The 25,609-nt window shown below is 37.7% G+C and overlaps 1 protein-coding gene across 1 annotated transcript in view; it reads left to right on the plus strand.

Annotated features, from left to right (window-relative positions):
• The window catches only part of XKR4 (XK related 4), a 294,402-nt gene that overhangs the window by 70,988 nt on the left and 197,805 nt on the right, over positions 1–25,609 (plus strand). The window contains exon 2 of the mRNA XM_069099544.1: positions 21,871–21,928. Coding sequence (XP_068955645.1) covers positions 21,871–21,928 — 58 coding nt within the window. The remainder of the gene's footprint in view (positions 1–21,870; positions 21,929–25,609) is intronic.

The raw sequence follows: 25,609 nt of genomic DNA on the forward strand, positions 1-25,609 counted from the left end.
TGAGTTCTTATCCCAAAAACTAGGGTCTTGGGGTTTATCAAACAATAGATTACTATAGTCATTGACTTCTGAATCTTGTGTGCCTAATCTATTCCATTGATCCACTCCTCTATTCCTCAGCCAGTACCAAGTAGTTTTGATGACTGCTGCTTTATAATACAGATTGAAATCTGGTATAGCTAGTCCACCTTCCCTAGCATTTCTTTTCACTAATTCCCTTGATATTCTGGACCGTTTCTTCTTCCAAATGAATTTTGTTCCTATTTTTTCTAGCTCTATAAAGTAGTTTTTTGGTAAATTAATTGGTATGGCACTAAATATATAATTTAATTTAGGTAAAATTGTCATTTTTATTATATTAGCTTGACCCAGCCATGAGCAATTGATGTTTTTCCAATTAGTTAGATCTGACTTTATTTGTGTGAAAAGTGTTTTGTAGTTGTGGTCATATAGGTCCTGGGTTTATTTTGGCAGATAGATTCCCAAATATTTTATAATGTCTACAGTAATTTTAAATGGAATTTCTCTTTCTATCTCTTGCTGTTGAATTTCATTGGAAATATATAGGAATGCTGAGGATTTATGTGGATTTATTTTATATCCTGCAACTTTGCCAAATTTATTTGTTGTCTCAAGTAGTTTTTTACTTGATTCTCTAAGTATATCATCATATCATCTGCAAAGAGTGATAGCTTGGTCTCTTCTTTGCCTAATTTGATTCCATTGATTTATTTTTCTTCTCTAATTGCTACTGCTAGCATTTCTAGTACCAGATTGAATAAGAAGGGTGATAGTGGACACCCTTGTTTCACCCCTGATCTTATGGGAAATGCTTCTAACTTCTCCCCATTACATATAATACTTGCTGGTGGCTTTAAATAGATGCTATCTATTATTTTAAGGAAGGCTCCATTTATTCCTATACTTTCTAATGTTTTTAATAGGAATGTGTGTTGTATTTTGTCAAAAGCCTTTTCTGCATCTGTTGAGATGATCATGTGGTTTCTGCTAGTTTTCTTGTTGATATAATCAATTATACTGATGGTTTTCCTAATATTAAACCATCCTTGCATTCCTGGAATAAATCCTACCTGATCAAAGTGTATTATTCTTGAGAAAAGTTGCTGTAGTCTTTTTGCTAGTATTTTATTTAGAATTTTGGCATCTATATTCATGAGGGAGATTGGTCTATAGTTTTCCTTCTCTTTTATCTCTTCCTGATTTAGGTATCAGTACCATATTTGTGTCATAAAAGAATTTGGTAGTACTCCTTCATTAATTTTCCCAAATAGTTTGTAGAGTATTGGAATCAATTGTTCTTTAAATGTTTGATAGAATTCACTAGTAAATCCATCCAGCCCTGGAGATTTTTTTTCCTATGGAGTTGACTGATGGCTTGTTCAATTTCTTTTTCTGAGATGGGGTTATTTAAGCAATTTACTTCCTCTTCATTAATCTGGGTGACTTGTAGTTTTGTAAATATTCATCCATTTCTCTAAGATTGTCAAATTTATGTGCATGCAATTGGGAAAAATTATTCCTAATTATTGTCTTGATTTCCTCTTCATTGGAGGTAGATTGACCCTTTTCATTTTTGATACTCATAATTTGGTTTTCTTCTTTCTTTTTTTATCATATTGACTAAGGGTCTATCAATTGTTTTGTTTTTTTCATAAAACCAGCTCTTAGTTTTATTTATTAATTCAATAGTTTTATTAATTTCAATTTTATTAATCTCTCCTTTGGTTTTCAATATTTCTAATTTAGTATTTAATTGGGGATTTTGAATTTGTTCTTTTTCTAGGTTTTTCAATTGTATGCCCAGTTCCTTGACCTCCCTTTTCTCTAATTTTATCATGTATGCACTCAGAGATATAACACTTCCCCTAAGAACTGCCTTTAATGCATCCCACAAATTTTGGCATGTTGTCTCATTATTATCATTCTCTTGAATGAAATTACTGATTGTTTCTATAATTTCTTATTTGACCCACTCATTCTTTAGGATTAAGTTGTTTAATTTCCAAACAGTTTTTAGTCTGTCTTTCCATAGCCCTTTATTGCATGTAATTTTTATTGCATCATGATCTAAGAAGGATGCATTTAATATTTCTGCCCTACTGCATATAATTGTGAGGTTTTATTCCCTAGAACATGATCAATTTTTGAGTATGTGCCATGAACTGCTGAGAAGAAAGTATATTCCTTTTTATCCCCATTCAGTTTTCTCCAGAGATCTATCATCTCTAAAATTTTGTTCACCTCCTTAACTTCTTTCTTGTTTATTTTGAGGTTGGATTTATCAAGTTCAGAGAGGGAGAGATTAAGGTCTCCCACTAATATAGTTTTGCTATCTAATTCTTCCTCTAATTCCTTTACCTTCTCCTTTAGGAATTTGGATGCTATACCACTTGGTGCATATATGTTAAGTAATGATATTGCTTCATTCTTGATGGTGCATATTAACAGGATATAGTTTCCTTCCTTATCTCTTTTAATTAGGTCAGTTTTTGCTTTTGCTTTATCTGAGATAAGGATTGCTACCCCTGCTTTTTTTTTACTTTAGCTGAGGCATGATGTATTTTACTCCAGCCTTTTACCTTTACCCTGTATGTATCCCTCTGTTTCAGATGTGTTTCTTGTAAACAGCATATTGTAAGATTATGATTTCTAATCCATTCTGCTATCCATCTCCATTTTATGGGAGAGTTTATTCCATTCACATTTACAGTTATGATTGTTATCTGTTTCTTTCCCTCCATCCTATTCCCTCCCCTGTTAATGCTCATATTTTTCCCCCTTCTCCCTTCCTCCCTTAATAGTTTTCCTTTTGGCCACTGCCTCCCTCAGTATTCCCTTATCAGTCCCCCTCCTTTTTCCTCCCCTTTCCCCTTACTTCTTCCTTTCCTACTAACCACCCCCCCCTTTCATAGCCCTTTCTCCCTCCTACTGTCTATAGGATATTTTTATACTTAATGAAGTATGTTATTTCTTCTTTGCACCGAGAGTGACAGGAACAAATCTCATGCAGAGCTCCTCTCCCTCCCCTCTTTCCCTCTAAAATGATACTTTTGGCATTTCTTCTCCATAGAACCCTATGCTTAACTGGTTGTTTTTCCCTCCTTGAACCAGAACCAATGAGGGAAAAGCTCATATGATTCTCATCTCCCTCCCTTCTTTTCCTCTGCTATACTGTTTTTATGCCTCTTTGTGTGGCATAATTTACCCTTTTCTACTTCATTCATTCGTCTTCTTCCATTGCAGTCCCTTTGTAGTCCTTAATAAGATTTTTTTAATCATAATTTTGTACATTTTATACTCAAACCCTCTACTTGTCTACAACCAGCTTGCTCTTATCAAATAGCAGGGTGTGTGTTTGTGTGTGTGTGTGTGTGTGTGTGTGTTTTCCTTCTTTGCCTTTCTACATCACTGTTGCATCTCATAATTGGAGGTTGAGTTTTCCATTGAGTTCTGGCTTTTTTATCAGGAAGGTCTGGAACTCTGTTACATTGTTGAATGACCATCTCCTTGACTGGAGGAATATGCTTGGTCTCACTGCGTATGTGATCCTTGTTTGTAACCCGAGCTCTTTTGCCTTCTGGAAAATTGCATTCCACTGCCTCCAATCTTTCAGTGTAGAGGCTGCGATATCCTGTGCAATCCTCACTGTGGACCCTCAATATTTGAATTGTTTCTTTCTGGCTGCTTGGAGTATTTTCTCTTTTATCTGGTAGTTCTGGAGTTTGGCCACAACATTTCAAGGACTTTTCAGTTTGGGATCTCTTTCAGCAGGTGTCCGGTGGATTCTCTCGATTTCTATTTTACCCTCAGGTTATAGTATCTCAGGGCAGTTTTCCTTAATGAGCTCTTGGAGAATGTTGTCCAGGCTCATTTTTTCATCATGATTTTCTGATAGGCCTATGATTCTCAGATTATCTCTCCTGGGTCTGTTTTCCAGGTCACTTATTTTTACATTGAGGTATTTTACCTCTTTTTCTAATTTTTCATTCTTGTTGTTTTGTTTGACTAATTCTTGGTTCCTCATAGAGTTATTTGTTTCAATTTGGTTGATTCTAGTTTTTAGCAAATCATTTTCCTTGGTTAATTTTTGGAGCTCCTTTTCCAAATCATCATTTTCTTTTTAGAGAGATGTTTTCTTCATTATAACGTTTTTCTAATTCTGCAATTTTGGTTTTGAGAGAATTATTCATTTTGTCTTCTATCTCTCTCATTTGGTTTTTGAAGTTCCTTTTGATCTCATGTAGGAGAGCTTTCTCTGCTTCTGACCCATTCCCTGTTGATGATTCAGCTGTGGGTGTGGAGTCCACATTGTCTCCCTCTGAGGATAGTAGGACTCCAGAGTCTTTGTCTTTGTAGTCTGCTTTCCACCCATTTTGAGGCAAGGCCCTAGCCACACCCTTCCTCTAGGGATCCCAAGCCTTTACTGTAGAGGGTTTTGCCCTGGGGCAATAGTTACTATGTTTTCAGGGTCAGAGGGGGGGGAGGGTGAGTTGGAGCAGGCGGGGTTCACTCTGTCATTCTGGTCTTTGAAGGTCCTGATAGGGGCTTTTTTTTTTTTAATTTCTGGGCTATGAAGTGGTAGCCCCAGGAGTATTTGCTGTCTGGGACAAGGGCCCCTGCATTTAGTTCTTACCTTGCTCTTTCCAGTCCCAGCCCTTTGATGATAGTCCTGGTAGTGGCCCTTGTGGTTGGTGGGATGACTTGCCTTCCGAGTTGATCAGGCCTCTTCTGGGCCTGCCTCTCTGGGATGTGCCTTCTGGGCACCTTCCGGGCCTGCCTCTGTGTCTCTCTTCTCTGAGACCAAGTGATCATACTCCTTAGAGCTGCCACCTCTGGTTCTCTCTTTCTCTCAACCCTTTCTAGATTCTCTCATTCTGTGACTCCAGAATTAGAATCCTAGATTTTTAAAGCTTTCTAGGCACATGGTCAGTCTTCAGCCAACCAATGGCAAAACACAATTCCTGCAAGCAAAACTACTTCACACACACACACACACACACACACACACACACACACACACTCTTTTGGCTTATAGGCTCAGAGCCAGAAGGCACCACAACTCACATGACTCAGTTCCTAATTAGCTTAGTACCCAAAAGTGTGAAAGCCTTCCTACAAACAAGCCTCCCCTAAGGAAGCTTCCCTTTAGCCAAGTTCCTCCCCCAATGGGTTCTATGTGACTCAGGATGTAACACAGCTGGACTGGAGCTCAAAACAGTAAGACATAAGTGATTGAACACATGTGGTCACATAGGACTGTTAATGTAAGAGGAAGATCTTTATATTCCATTAACATTACAGTGGCCTACTTTGGTAGATAGCTCCCTGTCATTGGAAGTATTCAAACTGAATCCATGCAGCACTTGTCAGGAATGTTAGATAAGGTAGTCTTGCTTCAAAAAAAAGGGTTAAACCTGATGCCTTTGAGGTTCTGTCCAAGATTAAGATAATATGATTTTTATCACATGAGCATTTAGAGGGCTGTGAGAAAAGAATGTTGGGCAGGGATAGCTCAAGTCATAGGTGGAATAATGGGCCACTTAGATAGTGTCAGTTTAGATTCCATTGGAAAGTACCCTTTCCTAGACAATATACCTCAAACTATATGATGTCTGAAATTCTTTAATAGGTCAAAATCACAATTAGAGAGAAGGCTTAGAAGAAAAGTGTCTGTAGGAGAGGCAGCATACTGACACATTCATGCCAAGATGAAATGACTGATATCAGATCCTTTCCAGAGGCTATTTTGATAAGAGGGGAGTGGGAGTAAAAAGAAATCATCATTTTCCCCTAGGTCCCTAAAAGGACAGAGGATTCTAAAGACAGAGTGAAAGAGATGAAAGGTGAGGGTACCGAAAATAAACTCTGCTCATTTCTACATTCTATCTAGGACTGGCCTTCTGTGAAGGCTATAGGTCTGTGAGATCACTGCTGTGTCTTTTCTGCCTCTATAAATGGGATGTTTCTGAAATATGCTGATCACCCACCTCTTGCTTTGTGGCTTTCTTTCTTTAGTCCTCAAATCCAGAGGGCAAAGAAGAACGGGCACCAACAAAGGCCATAAGTGCACTCATCAAAGCAGGGCCTATTCTTTCAGAAGCAGGTAAAACTATAGCAGTCCTTCAGTTGGAGGCCTGCTAATGACCCATGGTTCTATTCATGGTAGATGATGACATACAGGTCAAAGCAGAGTTTACATAAGCATCTTCCCTGAATGGTAATTAAAATCATTATGGATTCAGATTGCTACAAGGTTATACTTTACTCAAGCCATCCTTGAACAAGAGATTGCAATCAAATCCTCTGTTCCCCTCTTTTATTAAATATAAATGTAGTCTAATGTTTTTTTCAAAACGATTGCTTCAAACTTAATTAACATTCTTTAGTCATAAAAGACCTTATTTGATGGAGGAGTCAGCAAAAGATCTAGATAGAAAACAAACATTCTTTATAATAACTTTGACTTTGGTGACATTTTAAATAGAGAAAAATACTTCTAGCTGACCTTTCAGCCAGAATGATTATGATGTGAGTTGCTGAACTCAGATAGTTACCTAAAACAGTTGAAAATGGGATGCAGCTTTAAATAATGAATGGTGATCTCTAGTGATGCCCATAATGTATGAGATGCGGCTACATATTTCAATTGTTCTTGGTACTTTTTATTATCTAGTCTTTACATAGGTGCCCACCATATTTTAGGTACAGTGCATGATGGGAAAGGACAATGCAGATCAGCAACTCACCTCATACAACTTTAGGCTTTCTTGAGGCCCTGGTGAAGTTAGGTGGCCTAGAGTCTCACAGTCAGCCTGTGTTATGGGTAGAATTTGAACCCAGAGCCTCCTGACTCTCTAGTCATGGTTCTACATTGCCTCTCCTAAGCATACTACTGTTTTCAAAATACTGTTTCACTTAGGGCTTCCTTTCTCCCACACATTCCAATTCTTCAGGGGCATGGGAAGGAGGGTTAGGAGTAGGGGAATGTGAAGAAGAAGAAAAATTAATAATATTAATAATAACTAATGTATTTATATATATAAAAGTTTGTAAAACTCCTTATAACTATCTTGTTTGATACTTTGAACAACCCTACAAAGCAGGTGCTAGTATCCTCAATTTGCAGGTAAGAAGAGAGTATGTGAAATGAACAAAGGAAAATGGCATTTGAACTTGGGTGGATAGGAACGGTAGCTGGAGATAAAGGAAGTGGATCATGTGCAGCATAGAAAAATCCATTCAGAAAAGGTATCACTTTTTTTTTCAATCTGGAGCAATATACTTGTTTCCCAGGAGACTCATTACCATTCCTGTGAGAACTTCTTTCTTCTAGAGGTACATTTTCCAGAGTCAACTCTTTGACTTCCAGGGAAGAGAGTGTGCCCTTACTCTAATACCCTACTCACTTTTTGAAGTATATATGGTAATGAAACCTAGGTAGATGGAACTTACAAATTCCAGCTTAGAGAGAGCACAGTTTGATGGGAAAATGATTGGTCTACAGTAGTGGTATCAAACTCAGAGACAGAACCACTAATCCATATGTAAGGATCCAGCAGGACAATATATTGACCTAGAAAACTATATATTAACTTTATGTTCTATTGCATTTTTTTTGGTAAATGTTCCCAAACTACATTTTAACCTTGTTTGGAGTACAGTGAAATGCCAGTGGCATATTTGACACCTCTGACCTAGAGGACTAGAGTTCTAGTTCTGCCTCTGCCATTAATTCACTTTGCAACCTTGGGAAAAAAACAAGTTGCTAAAGTGAAAAGGGCCTTAGATTTACAGACAGAGATAGAGCATGGTAGAGAAGGTAGTCTTCTACCTTCTCCCTCATCTGGATGTGTTCTGGGTTATCCATGTTCTTCCTAAAATGTGATGCCTCCTTAGATCATTAACTTTTTAATGGTTTAGTTTAATCATTTTAATTATTGGATTCCTTATTATGATAATTATTATATGTGATATATAATAAAATAAAATAATAGTTTCACAAATTTAGTTTAAATTATTATAGTCATCTTATGCATTATTTTTATCCTGCTTGACTTGCTCTGCATAAGTTCATACGAGCTTTTCATGTTTGAATTTCTTATATTTGGTTTTTATAATGTAATAATCTTTCATCACATTTATATTCCACAATTTGTTCATTCATCCCGTAATTGATGGACATGGGCTTTGTTTCCAGCTTTTGCTATAGCTTTTGCTAAAGGTGTTGCTATGAGGATTTTGATGCAAAATGAGACACTTCCTTTTGTCTTTAATTTCTTTTATAAATATGCCCAGGAGAGGGATCTGTAGGTCCAATTGTATGAACACTGTATGACCTTCTCAGTTGGCAGAGATGGTGGCAGTGGTGGTGTGCAAGTCTGCGTTGGTGAATAAGGCTGCTGTGGAGTTGTCATTCCCTGTGGTTCTTGCCTGCCTATGAGACAGGCTATTCTCTCCTAGCAATTCCCTCCCTCGGTTCCTATCCTCTAGAGAAGTGGTTTTTCCTTCCAACTGGCCATATGAAAATAATGGAAAGAGAAAAAATTCAAGGCCTTGCCTCCCAATGCTGTCCAGTTCATCATAACCTTACCCAGCTAAAAACTGATGACACATTTGCCTAGAATTATCCATATCTAACTTTTTTGTGGTCTGAAAAATGGTTTTAAAAATCTATAATTCTCTTTCTATATCTTTAGCCATGAGCTAGAGATTTTTCTGACAAAATAGAATAATAGGATCTCAGACTGAAAGTAGAAGACATCTCAGAGGTCATCTTGACCAAATTTCTCATTTTATAGATAAGGAAACTGAGGTCCATGTTGATTAAGTAACTTGTCCAAGGTCACACAGTTAATAAGCATTAGACAGGATTTCAACTTAAATCTTTTCATTCCAATGCCAGTACACTTTCTACTGTACCAAATATAGGCATAAAGTCTTTTTTTCTATTTCTTCTTGGGTACCCCCTGCTATTGACTGCTGTTTTTGCAAAATGATACATATAGTCTAATGAAACCATCATTAACCATGTTTATTATAATTAGAGACAAAGTAAACAGAAGATAAATTAAGAAGCAATGCTATTAGTTATAAAGCTCAACCCATATCCAAAAGGAATCCTGACTATAATATACCTGATGATTAGTGGTTATCCAGCATCTACTGGAGTTCTCTGGAAAGAGGCAACTCACCATATCACAAGGCCCACTTCCACTTTAGAACAACTATGATTACTAGAAAAATCCTACTGGTAACATGCTGAAATTTACCTCTTTCACCAATTATTTCCATATCTATGTTCTAGGGTAAAACAAAGCAAGTAAATGCTTGAGTATCATATCCATGAGTTTTCTCTTCTTGGGGCTGAACATTTCCCATTCTTGAAATCAAACATTAAATCAAACTTTAAGACACTTCACCATCTAAGTTGCTGTTCTCTGAACGTTCTTTAACTCAGTGCTTCTTAAACTGAGAGTTGTGACCCCATATGGGGTTAGGAAAAATTTGGCAACAGTAAAAGGTTTCTTAACATGCAACAACCAAAATTTAATTCAAAACCAAAAGCTTAATGAATCTGAGTTGCCCCTGTTGTATTGTGCAACTTCATTGAAGCCTTGGTTCTGAACACAAAGCATGTACACTTTGCACTCCACATGCCATCACACCATACAATGCCAATAAACACTACTGAAACTTGAAAAGGGGCTGATGGAAAAAGTTCAACTCCTGCAGGAACTTATCAATGACCTTTTTTGTAGGGGACGATGTCGAGGGTTAGCTCTGAGGGCTCTGCCTTGGGGTGAATCCAGGCTAAGGACCCCCTTGAGCTTGTTTCCACCCACCTGGGCCCATAGTCTCAGAATGTTGACTCACCACCCTCTATTCATCATTCTTCCATGCTCGGGAGACTCAGAAAATTCTGGCCATTCCTGGAACCCTGGCCACTTGAGCAATACAGATAAAGTAGTGACGTGAAATAAGAAAGCAGGGAAGCATGCCACAGGAGTAGCCTCCTGCAAAGTTGCAAGTTAGGTGCCTCATGTAACAAACTACGTGAAGTTTCCCATGAGAAAGTGTGATGTAAGTGCTTCAGCTATAGTATATAAACCCTAACTCTCAGATGCTTAATTGGGATTCGATTAGCAGGAATTCAATAAACGTGTGAACGCTTTCAATCACTGCTTGTCCCGCATTCATTTCACATTCCTCCTGTTGATCACGCCACAACAGTGAGGGCATCACTTTTTAATCTCTAGTGGCCAAAATTAAAGGCAACACTTTAGATCATGTCTGGCTAGGGGACAGTAGATTGGAACTATCACCACCTTACTCTTGGGTGCTACATTCCACTTTCTATAATGTAACATTAGCTTCTTTGGCTCCCTCACCATTACTGACTCATTTTGAGTTTTCATTACACTAACAACCCCAGATCTTTCTCAAACTGATGCCTGACCATTACTTCCTCCATCCTGTACTTGTCAAGTTGAGTTTTTCTACCTAAGTATAAGATTATATATTTATCATTGTTGAACTTCATCTTCTTAGATCTTGTCCAATGTTCTAGTTTGTCAAGATATCTTTCGAGCTCAACTCTATAATCCAGTGTGTTAATTATCCCTCCTGGCTTCGTGTCATCTGTAAATTTGATGAACACTCTTTCTGTGCCTCTATCTAAGTTATTGACAATAAACGTTAAATAGTATAAGGCCAAGCAAAACCCTTCCAGCACTCCACTAGGTATCTTCTGCCTCATGAACGCTGCCATATTAACAACTATTCTTTGAATCTCACTTTCCCATCAGTTCTAAATCCATCCAATTGTATTATTAGTTTGTCCATTTTTTGGACTGATATCATAAGAAGTCTTGGTTTCTTGAAAGCATGATTTCAAAATTTTTATCTTTTATTTAGAGTATAACATTTCTTTTTCTAAATAACATTTCTTTAAAAATAAACTATTCAGTCCCTTCTCTCAGGGCAAAGGTTCAAGAGCAGGGAGGTATTGTTTGATGGATCAATAATTGCCTCCTTAACAAATATTTGTTTGCTAGGTTATTTTTATGTGACTTTTTAATCTAGCTCACAGATATTATTTTCATTTTGTCCTGTATTTAAGACAACAGCAAACAGTTTTTCCTTAAACAGTAGAGATGGAGGCGTTACTTGAGAATTGATGATCAACTGGGAAGAGTTAATAGCCCAAGATTATTAACCTCAAGGGTTATTAATCTATGTGAAATAACCAGTTGGGATATGGATGCATATGCTTCCATAAGCCAAATACATTTGAGTTATTATTTAACCAATATATTACAGGATGCTCTCTGTGTACATCGAGTCCATTTATTAAATCAGAAGTACTTGTGTATGAGGTCCTACTTCACTGAGACTCATTCTCTAAGTCTGTACCCAAGCTTTTCTGAACACATTGTAAATGTATAATTCTGAACCGCCTAACCATTTCTCCTATTAATATGGATGATAATTGGTCCCCTCAACCTGTGTCTACAGAAATTTCCAAATATTTTTAACTGGGCAGTTCATGGCACAGAATAGATCCATGAGCCACTTTCATTCCAATTCAATACATACATTTGTTAAGTACTTATTTGCAAACATTATACTTGGAGCTGAGGATGCAAGGACAAAAGCAAAAGATCCCCTGCCTCCAAAGAACTTAATTTGGTGACTCACTTGTGTAATGTTCCCTCTGTGCCACTGCAAATTGGAACACCACATCTTTTTTTAATTATTTTTTTTGGCTTTTTGGAGGGGGAAGGCAGGGCAATTGGGGTTAAGTGACTTGCTCAAGATGACATGGCTAGTAAGTGTTAAGTGCCTGAGGTCAGATTTGCACTCAGGTCTTCCTGACCACAGGGCTGGTGCTCTATTAGTGAATTTTAGTGCCACCTAGCCACCCTTTAATTATTTTTTAAAAAGATTATCAAGTGATTATTTTTCTTCCTGCCACCTTTTCCAATGAAGGAAAGAAGAAAAGAAGAGAAGAGAAAGTAAAAGAGAGAGAGAGAAAAGAAGGGAAAGAGGAAAGAAAAAAGAAAGAAAAGGAAGGGAAGGGAAGAAAATGGAAGGAAAAGGAAGGAAATAAAAGGGGAGGAAGGAAGAAAAAAGGAAAAAAGAAAGAAGTGCAGGAGGGAGAGAGGGAAGGAAAAAGGAATAGAGGGATAGCAAAGAGAAAGAAAGGAAGGGAAAAGGAAGAAAGAGAAGGAAGGAAGGAAGGAAGGAAGGAAGGAAGGAAGGAAGGAAGGAAGGAAGGAAGGAAGAAAGAAAGGAAGGAAAAAAAGAGGAAAAGAGGGAGGGAAGAAACCCTGTATCACATAAGCACAGTCAAGCAAAATATATTTTCATATTAGTTCCATTTATTCTACATATCATCTCCATCATTTATCTGTCATGAAGTAGAAGCATTCTTTTTTATCAGTCGTCTGGAATTACAGTTGATCCTTAAGCTGATCAGAATTCTTAGGTCTTTCAAAATTGTTTGTTTATACCATTGTTATACTATAAAATTGTGTTTCTTAGTTCCATCACTTTACTCTGTAGCAGTCCTTACAAGACTTTCCATATCTCTTTTAAACCATCTTTGCCCTCCTTAGTGCTCAGTAGTAGTATTGCATTACACTCACACACCACATCTTAGTAGACCATTTAATGCATGAGTCATTATGGCTAAAAAATGTTATGAACTGGTGGCCAATCTTCTCATGAAGCTTTTTGACATTTACCTAAGCTGGTTCTTAGATAATAACCACAATGTGAATCACTATGTCTTTAAATAAGGCCTTTCTAGCTCTGTAGCCCTTGACAGAGCTTATATTCAAAGTAAAAGGAAATGGGTCCAAATTCTTATCCTGCCATTTATTACTTATATGACTTAAGAGTTTGTTTTTTTGTTTTTTGCTTTCTTTGGTTGGTACCTATGATATCACCAGTGTAGGATCCTAGATGGAAAAACTCCTTCCATTACTAGAGGTCAGTAACTGCTCAGCAATGAATAATTTTAGGGATTTGATTGGGATGAAGAAGTAAGACTGAAACCCAGGTATTCCTGACTGAGATGAGCTTTATATCCATTTATATCCACAGTCATACTGTGATCATGGAAAAATCACTTAATCTATCTGGACCTCAGTGTCCTCATCTGTAAAATGGAGTAATTAGACCATGTTATTTTGGGTTTCTTTCCATTCTAAATCTATATTCTATCACCTTGTGCTTCAAGGACCCATGCTCAGTGACCTCCATTCTTCAAGGAGTCAAAAGCATAGGATTTGAACTGAAATTTCTTGAAGGAAAAAGTCCTGTGATTAAAACATTATAAGTCTTCATGACATTCTGTGGCCTGTTGGCGGACTGTATAATTTCTCTAGGGTCTGTATATTCAGGCACAGAAAAAAGTAGAGAACCAATGTCCACTTTAGCTATATCGATAGAGAAATGCTAAGGAAGCTCCAAGATAGGAACTATCCCATGAGATTTATGAGGCAACAATAGTTATCATGCCTACTGGATGAGTATCCTATGTTACTGCTGGTCAGTAGTGTGAGTTCATGAACCGGTATTGTATAGTTTAATTCTAGATGCCTATGGATCTGGAACAAGTAATCATTTGTTCACTTGGGAACATATGGTAATTGTCACTTTTTATTCTGACACAGAGCACCAACGTGAAGGCAGATTACCCTCTTTTTAAAGAAAACCTAAAAGTGAAAAGCCAAACCAAAAAAACTATGATGAATATGGTAGTTACCATTTACATAAGAAAAACATTGTTACTTTCTAAAGGATTCTCTTCAGGGCTCTTTTTAAATAGAGAACTTTCCTAGTGCATATGTAAATTGATTTAAGAAATTTACAAGTTTTCCATAAACAAACCTATCATATCAAATAATGTATATAGGTACTTCTTTTTCAGAACTAATAACCAGACTGCATCACATAGAACTTGTCATTTTTTTAGTTAGGAATCTTGATTTTTCAAGTGCACAAGTTGAAAATATTGTATCCTTTGTGTAGCTATAAAATATTTCTATAGAACCATCAATAGAGACATTATTCTATTCCTCTGCTACACAGAGACAAACACATATGACTGAATTAGAACAACTTTTATGACCATATCTAATCTACCAGGTAAATCCTGATCATTTCTATATATATAAAAAAATCAGCAATATGGTAGAAAACACCATCTAGGTAGATGGTGTCACCACCATTGATCAAAAAGTCAATCAGCAATAAAAATACCTTAAGAGGGGCAACTAGGTGGCACAGTGAATAGAACACTGGCCCTTGAGCCAGGAGGACCTGAGTTCAAGTCGTGCCTCAAACACTTAACACTGTGTTACTTGGGCAAGTCACTTAACCCCAATTGCCCTGCCTTCCCCCCTCCAACAAGACAAAAAGAAAAATACCTTAAGAATTCTGATATAATTGACTTCCCATAGAAGGAAAAATCAGATTATACACTGGTCAGCCTAATAATAATAACAGCCAACATTTGACACTTTAAAGTTTTCAAAGTACTTTATAAATATGATCTTTTCAGAATCTCAGAAAAACCCTAGGAGCTAGGTTATCTCCTTTTTCACAAGGGAGCAGACTGAGGCAGACAGAGGTTAAAGGAATTGTTGAGGCGTGCACAGTTATTAAGTATAAGAGATGAAACTTGAGCTCAGGTTTTCCTAACCAAGTCTAATACTGTACTTGCTGTACCATCCAGCTTTTGTGTCCTGGGAACTCTACAGAGGCGAAAGACAGAAACGGCATTGATTCAAAGGTCTTAGAAAGAAGACATTGTGATGATTTTTTCCCCTCAAATCTCAATCCTCTGGTCCATCCAAAACAAGAAGTAATTTTCTTAACACTGACAGAAAATACAGAATATTTTCTTCACTGTATAGTAAGGAAGTCAAGCATTTGACATTTTATTTGCCTCACTGATATACTCAATATGTAGCATCTTGTTTTGTAGACTAATAACACATTTTTATATTGCCTCTTACTTCTAAGCTATCTGGCAGGAAAAAAAAGCCTGATTACACACACACACACACACACACACACACACATACACATACACACACTCAGGCACACATGCAGTCTGATTGGCATATCCTATATTAAATTAAGTTCACAACAAATAAAATTTGCAAGATTTGCAAGTGCCAAGAATTAGGAAAACTGAAGAATCATATAGATGAGAGTCTGCTTTTTAAAAAAAAGATGTTCCAAGACCTATTTTATGTGTATGCTAATTGCTCTCCCACATTTTGTTTTCAAAACTGCATTTTTTAATTTAAGCATCTGTTGCTGGTATCCTATCCTAATAACTCCTGATGGGGGAAATAAAGCTTTAAATTCCTTCTCATTTCTGTGTGGAATGGTGTCAGATTGAAAATATTATGTGTCTGGAGTCTGACTGTCCCATTTCATCAACCAATTCCAGATATTGGTTATTAAATATTTTTAATATTTCTAAGATCCATATTTAAGATTTATTTGAAAAATAATTATCAGTGTATTCAAGCTTGTTTCATCCTATGTGACAAGAATATACCCACCCCAAAATTTTTTTTAAAAAAAGATAGAGGGGAAGCTAGGTGGCACAGTGAATAGAGCACAAATGGAGTCAGGAGAACCTGAGTTCAAATCCGACCTCAGACACTTGACCTAGCTGTGTGACCTTGGGCAAGTCACTTAACCCCAATTTCCTTGCCTTCTCCCCTCAAAAATAAAAGATAGACAATGTTATGAGAAGTCATCAAATATTGTCATCAAAAACCAAACATTCATCAAGTGACTACTTGAAATTGGCATTGAATCAGTATCTATAAAGTAGACTAAGGACTTGCCCTTAATGTAAGAGCTCCATTTGAAGATTTACGCTAAGCCCATGGGAATGGATTGTTGTTAGACCCCCTCCTAACAGAGGGAATGGTTAAACAACATTGCTTTGGGAAAGCATTTCATGGCACAGGTAACTCCGGGCTCCACCTCTCTAGCCTCTCATGGTTTGCTGAAACAAGTAGAGCACTGTGTTAGATTGAACCCCAATCAATAGACAGATGATTTTCCTTAAAAGAGAGGGGGAAAGAAATGTTTAATTAATACTTGTAAAAATGAGACCTTTCAGGAAATATTGAGCTCGGTACAAGCATGCAAATCTATCAAAAATGACTTCTGTAAGTTGAGAATATGATTACTAATGATATTCTTAACAATATCCCCAAAGATATATAGACTCACAAGCATTCCTGGAGAGAGGATGGAATTAGATTGCAAATCAATACCTGTACATGAAGGGTTAGGCATCCCTTGACATGAGGCCACCCAACCTCCCAGAGGGAGGCCAAGAGAAAGAGGAGAGAGGAGAGCAGCTGATTACTGTTCTGCTTGCTTCTTAAGGAGACAGGTCAGTTTTGAACTGTGAGAATCTAACCTTGTTAATAAGAAGAAAAAAAGCAGCTTCCTCAGTCCACTCACATGACACAATCGTGCCCTGTTTTTCAAGATCTTTGTAGTGGCAGCCAAGTGTGTCAAGGGTACCTTATTACATACAACCACCAAATTATCTCGAATGTAATTGACATAGCAATTGAAAATTACAGTATTGTTAAGAATAATACAATGGTACTTTATGGTTTGTAAGGCACTTTATATACAGTTTGGTTCTTATAACCACTCTGGTTAGATGCTATCATTATTCCTATTTTACAGATGTGACAACTGAGGGTACTAGAGGTTAGTGGGTTTGTGCAGCATCACACAGCTAGTCAATGTCTGAGGCAGGAGTAAAACTGAAATCTTTCTGAAAGAGGCAGTTTGATATACTGGATAAGTCACTGGGCTTGGAGTCAGGAAAATCTGGGTTCAAATCGCACATTAGATACTCACTAGTTGTATAGCACTGGGAAAAATCACCTAAACTTTTTAAGCTTGATTTTTATAAAACAAGAGAGCTGGGTTCAAGGGTCTCAGGAACCCATTTCTAGCTCTGAATCTTTGATTCCAAGACCAGCACTAAGGGCAGCAGGAAGGCTTTCTAACAGAGCCACGAAAAACAAGCCAATGCTAAAACTCTACAGAAAAAGGCAAGGGACATGGATGATTGACATCTTCATTTAAAGCAAGGGTTGGATCAGATGATTTTTTGTGGTATCTTTTCGCTCTAAGATTCTACCTGACTCAGGCAGGAGGTAATACACATTTATGCCAGGCATGTGGGAAGTATAAAGTAACCTTGCACAAATAAGCTTAGCACCCTGTGAGCTGAATGCGCCAACTTGTCTATGGAGGACAAATAGCAGAGACCACATTGGAAAACTCCTGTGGGTAAAAAACAAACAAACCATGAAGTATGAGGTTTCAGCAGACCATAGATAAATGGAAAAGATACTCCTCCCTCTCCTAGTTTGATTCCTATATTCCTCTCAGCCTTACTATCAACACAAAGTGGAAGAAATTAGCGGGATTCGCTACCTCCCATCTGTCATTCAAAATCGAGAGCAAAGCTTTATTTCTGGGTGGCATTCTGCCTTCTGAGGTATGACTGCCTATCCCTACAGACATCAAACACTCACAGGGAGGTATCATGCCAATTGTATCTAATGTAGCATTCTATGTGACACACATTCCTGCTGAGTCCTTTCTGGACTGTGAAGAAGGGACAGAACTGGAGTTCCCATGGTACTCAATGTATGAGACCAGAAAGCATCCATTTATTCGATGTGAGCATTTCTGAGAGATTCTAAAGCTGGAGACTTTTGAAGTCTGTTTCTATGGAGCCCCCATCTAGGTAGTGAGATGGTGGGTGACCATAGAGGTCAGCCTCTGACCCTGCTGAGAAGGGCTCTGTGGGCTACACCTATGCCCTGCTCTGCAAGAAGTTAGACTATGTGGATGGAGTACCAGCCCCCTGCTAAGTTTAGCACATCACTTTTCACATTCCATTTACCAAATTCTCCCAGCAAATTGTTGTATGACAATTTTCCCTGAGGGACTGAAAAACAGTTGAAAACACAGATTGCTGCACAAATAGGATAAAGGGAATAATTATTTCCATAATGCTGTGAAAGAGCCTTTCCCTCCCCTCCATTTTAACTCTCCTGAACTCTTTTCTACTGCATTATGTAGAAGTCAGTTCTGTCTACACCACATTTCCATCATGGATGACAGCAGACCGGTAACACTCCCAAGTCGGTGGTGGTTTCTAGGCAGCCATGCTGATATTAGGACCTCTATAACTGGGGTATGTCAAGCCTTTCCTCTAACTACTTTTTGAAATTAGATACTGTGGGATGCTTCAGTAGGACTTTAGATGTAGAGGCCTAGACAAGGAAAGGCTTGAAGAAAATGTGCTTTGTGAATAATATTAGCAGCAAGGTGGTGTCATCGTGCATAGAGTCCCTGAAGAGTCCATGGAGAAAGAAATGTCAAATCATCCTAGTAGCTTTGCCAAGAAAACCCCAAATGGAGTTAGGAAAAGTCAGACGTGACTAAAATGACTAAACCAAAACTCTGACCTCAGACACTAACTATGTGTCTCTGATCAAGTTACTTAACCTCTGCTTCAGTTTCCTCAACTGTAAATGGCAAAAATAATAGCACCTACCTCTTTGGGTTGTTGAGAGAATCAATGAGATAATAATGGTGAAGTGTCTGACACACAAGTGCTATATAAAATGTCATCGTCGTTGATGTTCTTTTCACTGCCTCCTAAGTTTGTGATGAGGATCAAATTAAATAATATATCTAAAGTGTTTTGGCAAACCTTGAAGAGCTATAAAAATACCAGCTTTTACTATAAATGAGTAAAATTGTGCCCCCCAAAATGATGAAAGGTATAGTTTAAGAGATACCCAAGAAGATGTGTATGAACTGATGCAGACCAGAAGACTTCATACACTAACAACGTCATAAGCATGAAAAATCTTGAGATATTTAAGAACTCTGATTAATGCAATGACAAGCCACAATTCCTCATGGCCAGTGATAAAGTATGTTCACCCCTCTTGAAAGAGGAGAAATGGGTTCACTTTTAGTATGGAGACATACATCTCTGAACATGACCAATGTGGGAATTTGCTTTGTCTGGTTATGCTAGTATCTGCCACGTGGGTCTTTTTTTTTTCTTTTTCAAGAATGTTGGGAAGTTAGTGGGGAGGAGAAAAAATAAATTGTTATTAATTGAAAAATTAAGAGTATGCTTTCTATTGTCTCATAGGGTTATCTAGCTCAACATCTCCCTCCACAGAGTACAATTTGTAGATTCTATAAAAAAGCTAGGACAGCTGCAACTGTAAGATGCAAAGAAAGGGGAATTGCATGTCCATAAGACTCATATTCCCAAACCCCAAAATATATCCAATTCAAACCTGAGATATTTTCCTGCACTTTCCCACAAATTCTACATTTTGAATTATATAGCATTACCGAAGCTGTTTTAGAATGTAATTTTATTCTCTCCATCTCCCCATAGAGAAATTCATTAGTGCATTCTAATAAGTGATTTGTCTTCTTAAAATAAAAGGAGGGACAGCTGATGACATTTGGGAGCAAAGAACACCCAGATGCTGAAGGATATTTGGAAAATATATCAGTTTTCTGTGTAGCTACAGTTTGTCACTGCCACACTTTCTATAGAGAAAATGAAAACTCACTGGAGTAGGAGAGATGGGCTAGTGGCATTCCCCGCCTCCCCCTTGGGACTAGCCAAGAGCATGAGGAATGCCCCCAGACAACCATGGGCATGCTACAGATTTCTCCGATTTCATTAAAAGTTAATTAATACTATAAATGGTAATTGATTAATTTGAAAACTGGAAATGGACAGCCAGGGTCTGAGAACCACAGCCATATTTCAAGTTTAATGATTTCACAGTTAGGGCAGCTAGGTGGTACAGTGCATAGAGTGTTGAGCTTGGAGTCAGAAAGACTCCTCTTACCGAGTTCAAATCTGGCCTCAGACACTTACTAGCTATGTGACTCTGGGGAAGTCACTTCATCCTGTTTGCCTCAGGATTTTCATCCTTTGAAAAATGAGCTGGAGAAAGAGGTATCAAACCATTCTAGTACCTTTGCCAAGAAAACCCCCAAAATGGAGTTAGGAAGAGTCAGATATGACTAAAATGACTGAACAAAAATAACAATTCTACAGTAGAGACTAAAAGGCTCTTTTTTGTGGGGTTTTTTTGTTGTTTTTGTTGAACAGGCAATTTTGGCAGCCTGGTGAAACCTAGGGGTCCTTTTCTCAGGTTAATGTTTTTAAAAGCATAAAATAAAATACATAAGATCCAAAAGGAAATCAATTTTATTGAAATATACTTATCAAGATATTTTTAAAGCAAGTTCACCCCAGGTTAGGAACCCCTGAAGAAGTAGCAAGGTAAAGTTGAAAGAACCTTATGTCAGAAGATAGATTCAAGACTGGTCTATCTTTTACTGCCTTACTAACCATGGACACTTGGGCAGCCAGGAGCTGCAGTAGACATAGTACTGAATCTGGAATCAGGAAAAACTACATTTAAATCCTCCCTCAGACACCAGCTATTATGACCATGGACAAGTTGAAAACCTCTGTCTCCCTCAGTTTCTTCATCTGTAAAATGGGGATAATCAGAGTACTTACCTCCCAACCCTGTTCAAAGCATAAAGTGATTCAATATTTGTAAGGTACTTTATAAACCTTAAAGTGCTATATAAACTCTTATCATCATTATCATTATTGCTTAACCTCTCTCAGTCTGTTTCCTCATCAGGGAAAATGTACTAAGAATTCATGAACCACCTACTCCAAGATTATTGTAAGAATCCAATAAGCGTACAAAATATTTTGCTTTGTAACCACAAAATGTTATACAAATGTAAACTACCATTATTATCGCCTATAGTCTTATTAGAAGGTTAAATTACCTTAGCTGAATTAACAAACTGACTCTTGTATTCAAAGAGAGATAGACAGAGACAGACAGACTTTCCTAAAGAAAGAGAAAAATCACACCTGTAGGACACAACAAAAGGAAGAATCATATTATGTTTGGGGTTTTTCAACCACTCACTGACAATTTTATGAACCCTGTCATAGGCAACAGTCAATAAATATTTATTAAGCAATACTACATGCAAGGCACTATGCTAAATGCTGAGGATACAAAAAAATAAAATAAAAAGAGAGTCCCTCTTCTCAAGGAGCTTACAAGATAGTATGCTAAAGGAAACAGAAAAGGGACTTGGTGGGGCAGGGCTCTGAGGTACCCAGCTTGGAACTGTGGTGGACAAATCAGTCGGAGAAGCTTCTAAGTGGGGAAGCAAGGAGAAATGAAGAGACTTTTGAGCTGAGGTCTCTCCTTAAATGGAGGTTTGGAGTTCATAGCCCTGTCCTACAAGCAAACAGAAGGTTGTGATGGGCGGTAGACATAGTCTTTTCACTGGAAAAAAAAAAATACCTGATAGTGTTATGGTCTTAGAGTATAAGTCACTTTCAAGTTCATGTTCCTCATTTTTCAGAACAGGAAACAGATTATCTCTATTAAATCATATAGATTGATTGGTTGTCCAAGGGTGAAGAGATTGGAACCCTGGTCCTTTGATTTTAAATCTTATGATCACATCATTGAAATACATTGGTAAAAAGTTTCACATCACTATTATGTAAAAGTATATTCCTTTTTAGATTTACTCACAATGTGTCCAAATCTTGATTATAGAGAGTGGAAGAAGGTAGTTTCCCTTTTCAAAAGTATACATATAATAATTTAATATAGCTTTATAGATTATAAAGAATAATAGTCTCAAAATAAATTCATGAACATTCTTTTTCATAACTAGGATGGTTTGGAGCAGGGATGTTCAAGGACCTAAACAAACTCATAGCTGATTGCCAGCAGTAATGAGTAGTGGATGCCCAGTCAGGAATCTTGTAAGCATCAGGGAGTTCCCTCAGTGATTACCTGGCAGATATCCAAGCAAGAGTGAATGAATATAAGGACTCTAGCTTCCTGCATGGTGGTTCCTTAAAGTTATTAGATAAAATCAGATTATGAAAGTAATACTTCATAGAAGTAGACAAAATAGTGGCAAAATTCATTTGGAAGAACAAATGTCTAGAATCACAAGGGAAACAATTAGAGAAAAGCATACATGAAAGGGGTACAGCATGACCTAACTTCAAATACATTATAAAGGAACAGTCACCAAAACTATTTGGTACTGATTAAAAACATGTATTTTAAAAGTAGACAGCTTAGGGAGTAAACAAAAATAACAACCCAGTATTATACACACACACACACACACACACACACACACACACATGGGAAAGAAGGGAAAGAACACTTTTTAAAAAGAATGGCTGAGGAAATTGGCAGAAATTAGGTTTATACCAACACCTTACTTCATATACCATGGTAAGTCAAGATGGAAGGTCACACCACTAAAAAAAAAAAATAGAAGGAAGATTGGATACATTTCATAAATATGACTAGAAGAAGAGTTCTTAGCTAAATGACAAATAGAGGCAATCATAAAAATAATATGGATTATCTTGACTATATAGTAAATTGACAAAAATATATAATTCTAAGGGGCATTTCCAAAAGATAGGTGGTCAAAAGATATGAACAGTTTTCAAAAAGAGAATTTCAAACTATATACAACCACAAGAAAACATTCTTCAAATTACTAAGAGGAATAAAAATGCATATTAAAACAGTGATAAAGTTTTAAGTCTAACTACCAAAACTAATAAAGAAAACAAAAGTGGGGCGGAGTCAAGATGGTGGAGTAGAAATAGGACCTCCATGTGGCTCTGGTTCTCACCACCTCCAATCCATGTAAAAGCGGACTCTGAAAAAACTTTGGAGCTACAGAACCCACAAAATGACACAGAGAAGCTAACCTCCCCCTGAGGACAGCCTGGCAGGCCAGCAGGAATTGGCCAGCGCAACACTCTGGGAGCCCAGCCCAGCTCCACCCCAAGGTTTTAGCCCCAGGGAGGGCCTGACCAGCCACAGTCTGGAGGGACTCCAGATCACCAGCAGCTGTGGCCATTTCCAGAATTATCAACACATAGATGCAAAGGACAAAGTGAGAGGTCAGTGCAATCTGGACTTGGGGACCCAGTAGTTGGGAGTGCATCAGCTTTTGCCCCCAGGGCGAGAAGCTACAGAAGGCTGTGGCACAGGTGCTGCCACATGGCAGCTTCAGCTCCTGGCCTTCAGAGTGTAGGGAGACCAAGCAACCAGTCTGAGGAGTAATCGCTCTTGCTTTAGCCTGCTTGTATCTGGATTGTGGTCTAGGGTGGAGGTCCTGGGGTATGTGACCAGCTTGCCAGAGCATGTGGAGGCTTCAGAGAGGCAACCCACCTAATATTTCCAGCAGATGAGAAAACCCCAGTGTTTAGTATGAAGTCCCCCTGTCTGGTAGCAGAGTCCTACTGTGGCAAAAAGCCCAAAAGTCAAGTAATTGAGTGGCAACATGACCAGGCAAAGGAAGCAAAGCAAACAGAAGAATCCAAAATTAGACTCCTATTTTGGGGACAAAAAGGATCAAAGCATGGAACAGGAGGAAGACAGTGAAGTCAGAACTCCTGCACCAAAAGCTTCACAGGAAAATATGAGCTGGTTACAGTCTATAGAGGACCTTAAGAAGAAAAATGAGAATGATGCAATAAAATTATGAAATGAGAGTCAACTGCCTGACTGAAGAAAATAACACCTTGAAAAATAGACTAACTCACATGACAAAAGAGGCTCAAAAAGGCAATGAGGAGAAGAATGCCTTAAAAAGCCAAATTTGCCAGATGGAAAAAGAATCTCAAAAGTTCACTGAGGAGAATCATTCCTTCAGAATTAGATTGGAGGAAATGGAAGCTAATGACTTTATGAGAAATCAAGATGCTGTTAAACAGATCCAAACAAATGAAAGAATAGAAGGCAATGTGAAATATCTCATGGAACAAACCACTGACCTGGAAAATAGATCCAGGAGAGATAATTTAAAAATTATTGGACTACCTGAAAGCCATGATCAAAGAAAGAACCTTGAAATCATCCTCAAAGAAATTCTCAAGGAAAACTGCCCTGATGTTTTAAAACCAAAGGGCAAAATCGATGTTGAAAGAATCCACCAATCACCTCCTGAAAAAGATCCCCTCCCCCCCCCAAAAAAAAAACTCCTAGGAATATTATAGCCAGGTTCCGAATTCCCAAATCAAAGAGAGAATATTACAAGCAGCCAGAAAGAAACAATTTGAATATTGTGGAAACACAATCAGGATAACTCAGAATCTGGTAGTTTCTACACTGAGGGATTGAAGGGCTTGGAATATGATATTCTGGAGGTCAAAGTATCTGGGATTAAAACCAAGAATCACCTACCCAGCAAAACTGCATATCATGTTTCAGGGGAAAATATGGTCATTCAGTGGAATAGAGGACTTTCTTTTTTGTTTTTAAAGCAATCAGGGTTGTGTAACTTGCTCAAGGTTACATGGCCAGTTATTATTTCTGGGTGGGGTGTTAAGTATCTGAGCCCAGATTTGATCTCCAGGTCATCCCGACACTGGAGCCGGTGATCTTACTCACTGAGCCACCTGGACACCCCTGGAATAGAGGACTTTCAAGCATTCTTGATGAAAAAACCAGAGTTGAATAGAAAATCTGACATTCAGATACAAGGAGCAAGAGAAACATGAGAAAGTAAACAGGGAAAAGAAATTATAAGGAACGTATCAAAGTTGAACTATTAACAATCCTACATGGAAGAATGATAATTGTAACTGATGAAACTTTTCTCAGTATGAAAATAGTTGAAGGGAATAGAAATATATATACATATATATATATATATAACATATGTATATATAATATATGTGTATATATATGTCTATATTGGAGGGTATATTGGTGTATGAATACATATGTGAATGTGTGTATATATTTTTAAAGGTATACATAGATAGAGGGCACAGGACCAATTGAATAGGAAGGGATGATAATTAACAGGTGAAATTAAGAGGTGAGAGAGGAATATAATGAGAGGAGATGGGGAGAGACAGAATAGAGTAAACTATCTCATATAGAAGAGGCAAGGGAAAATGGTTACAATGCAGGGGAAGTATAGGCAGGCAAAAGGGAATGGGCCAACCTTATTCTCATTGAATTTGGCTTGGAGAGGGAATGAAATACACACTAAATAGGGTATCTCACCCTACAGGAGAGTAGAGGGGAAGGGGATGAGAGGGGGGATGATGGAAGGGAGGGCAGACTGGGGTAGGGGAGGGAATTTGGAAGCACCCACTTTTGAAAAGGGACAGGATCAAATTAAAGAATACAACAAGTGGGAGGTGGGATAGGAGTGAGGGAAATATTGTCAGTCTTTTACAATATATCTACTATGTTAATGTTTTGCAATAGCTACACATGTACAACATATACTGAACTGCTTATCTTCCCAGTAAGGGTGGATGACAAGGATGGAAGGGAATGAATCTGGAATTCAAAGTTTTAAAATCAAATGTTTATATATATATATATATATATACTATTATTAATGCTATTTTACATGT

The sequence above is a fragment of the Petaurus breviceps genome, unplaced genomic scaffold, assembly GCF_028583685.1.
Source record: "Petaurus breviceps papuanus isolate PSGF00001 unplaced genomic scaffold, PetGlider_PUasm1.0 38, whole genome shotgun sequence".
In the NCBI taxonomy this organism is placed as follows: domain Eukaryota; kingdom Metazoa; phylum Chordata; class Mammalia; order Diprotodontia; family Petauridae; genus Petaurus; species Petaurus breviceps.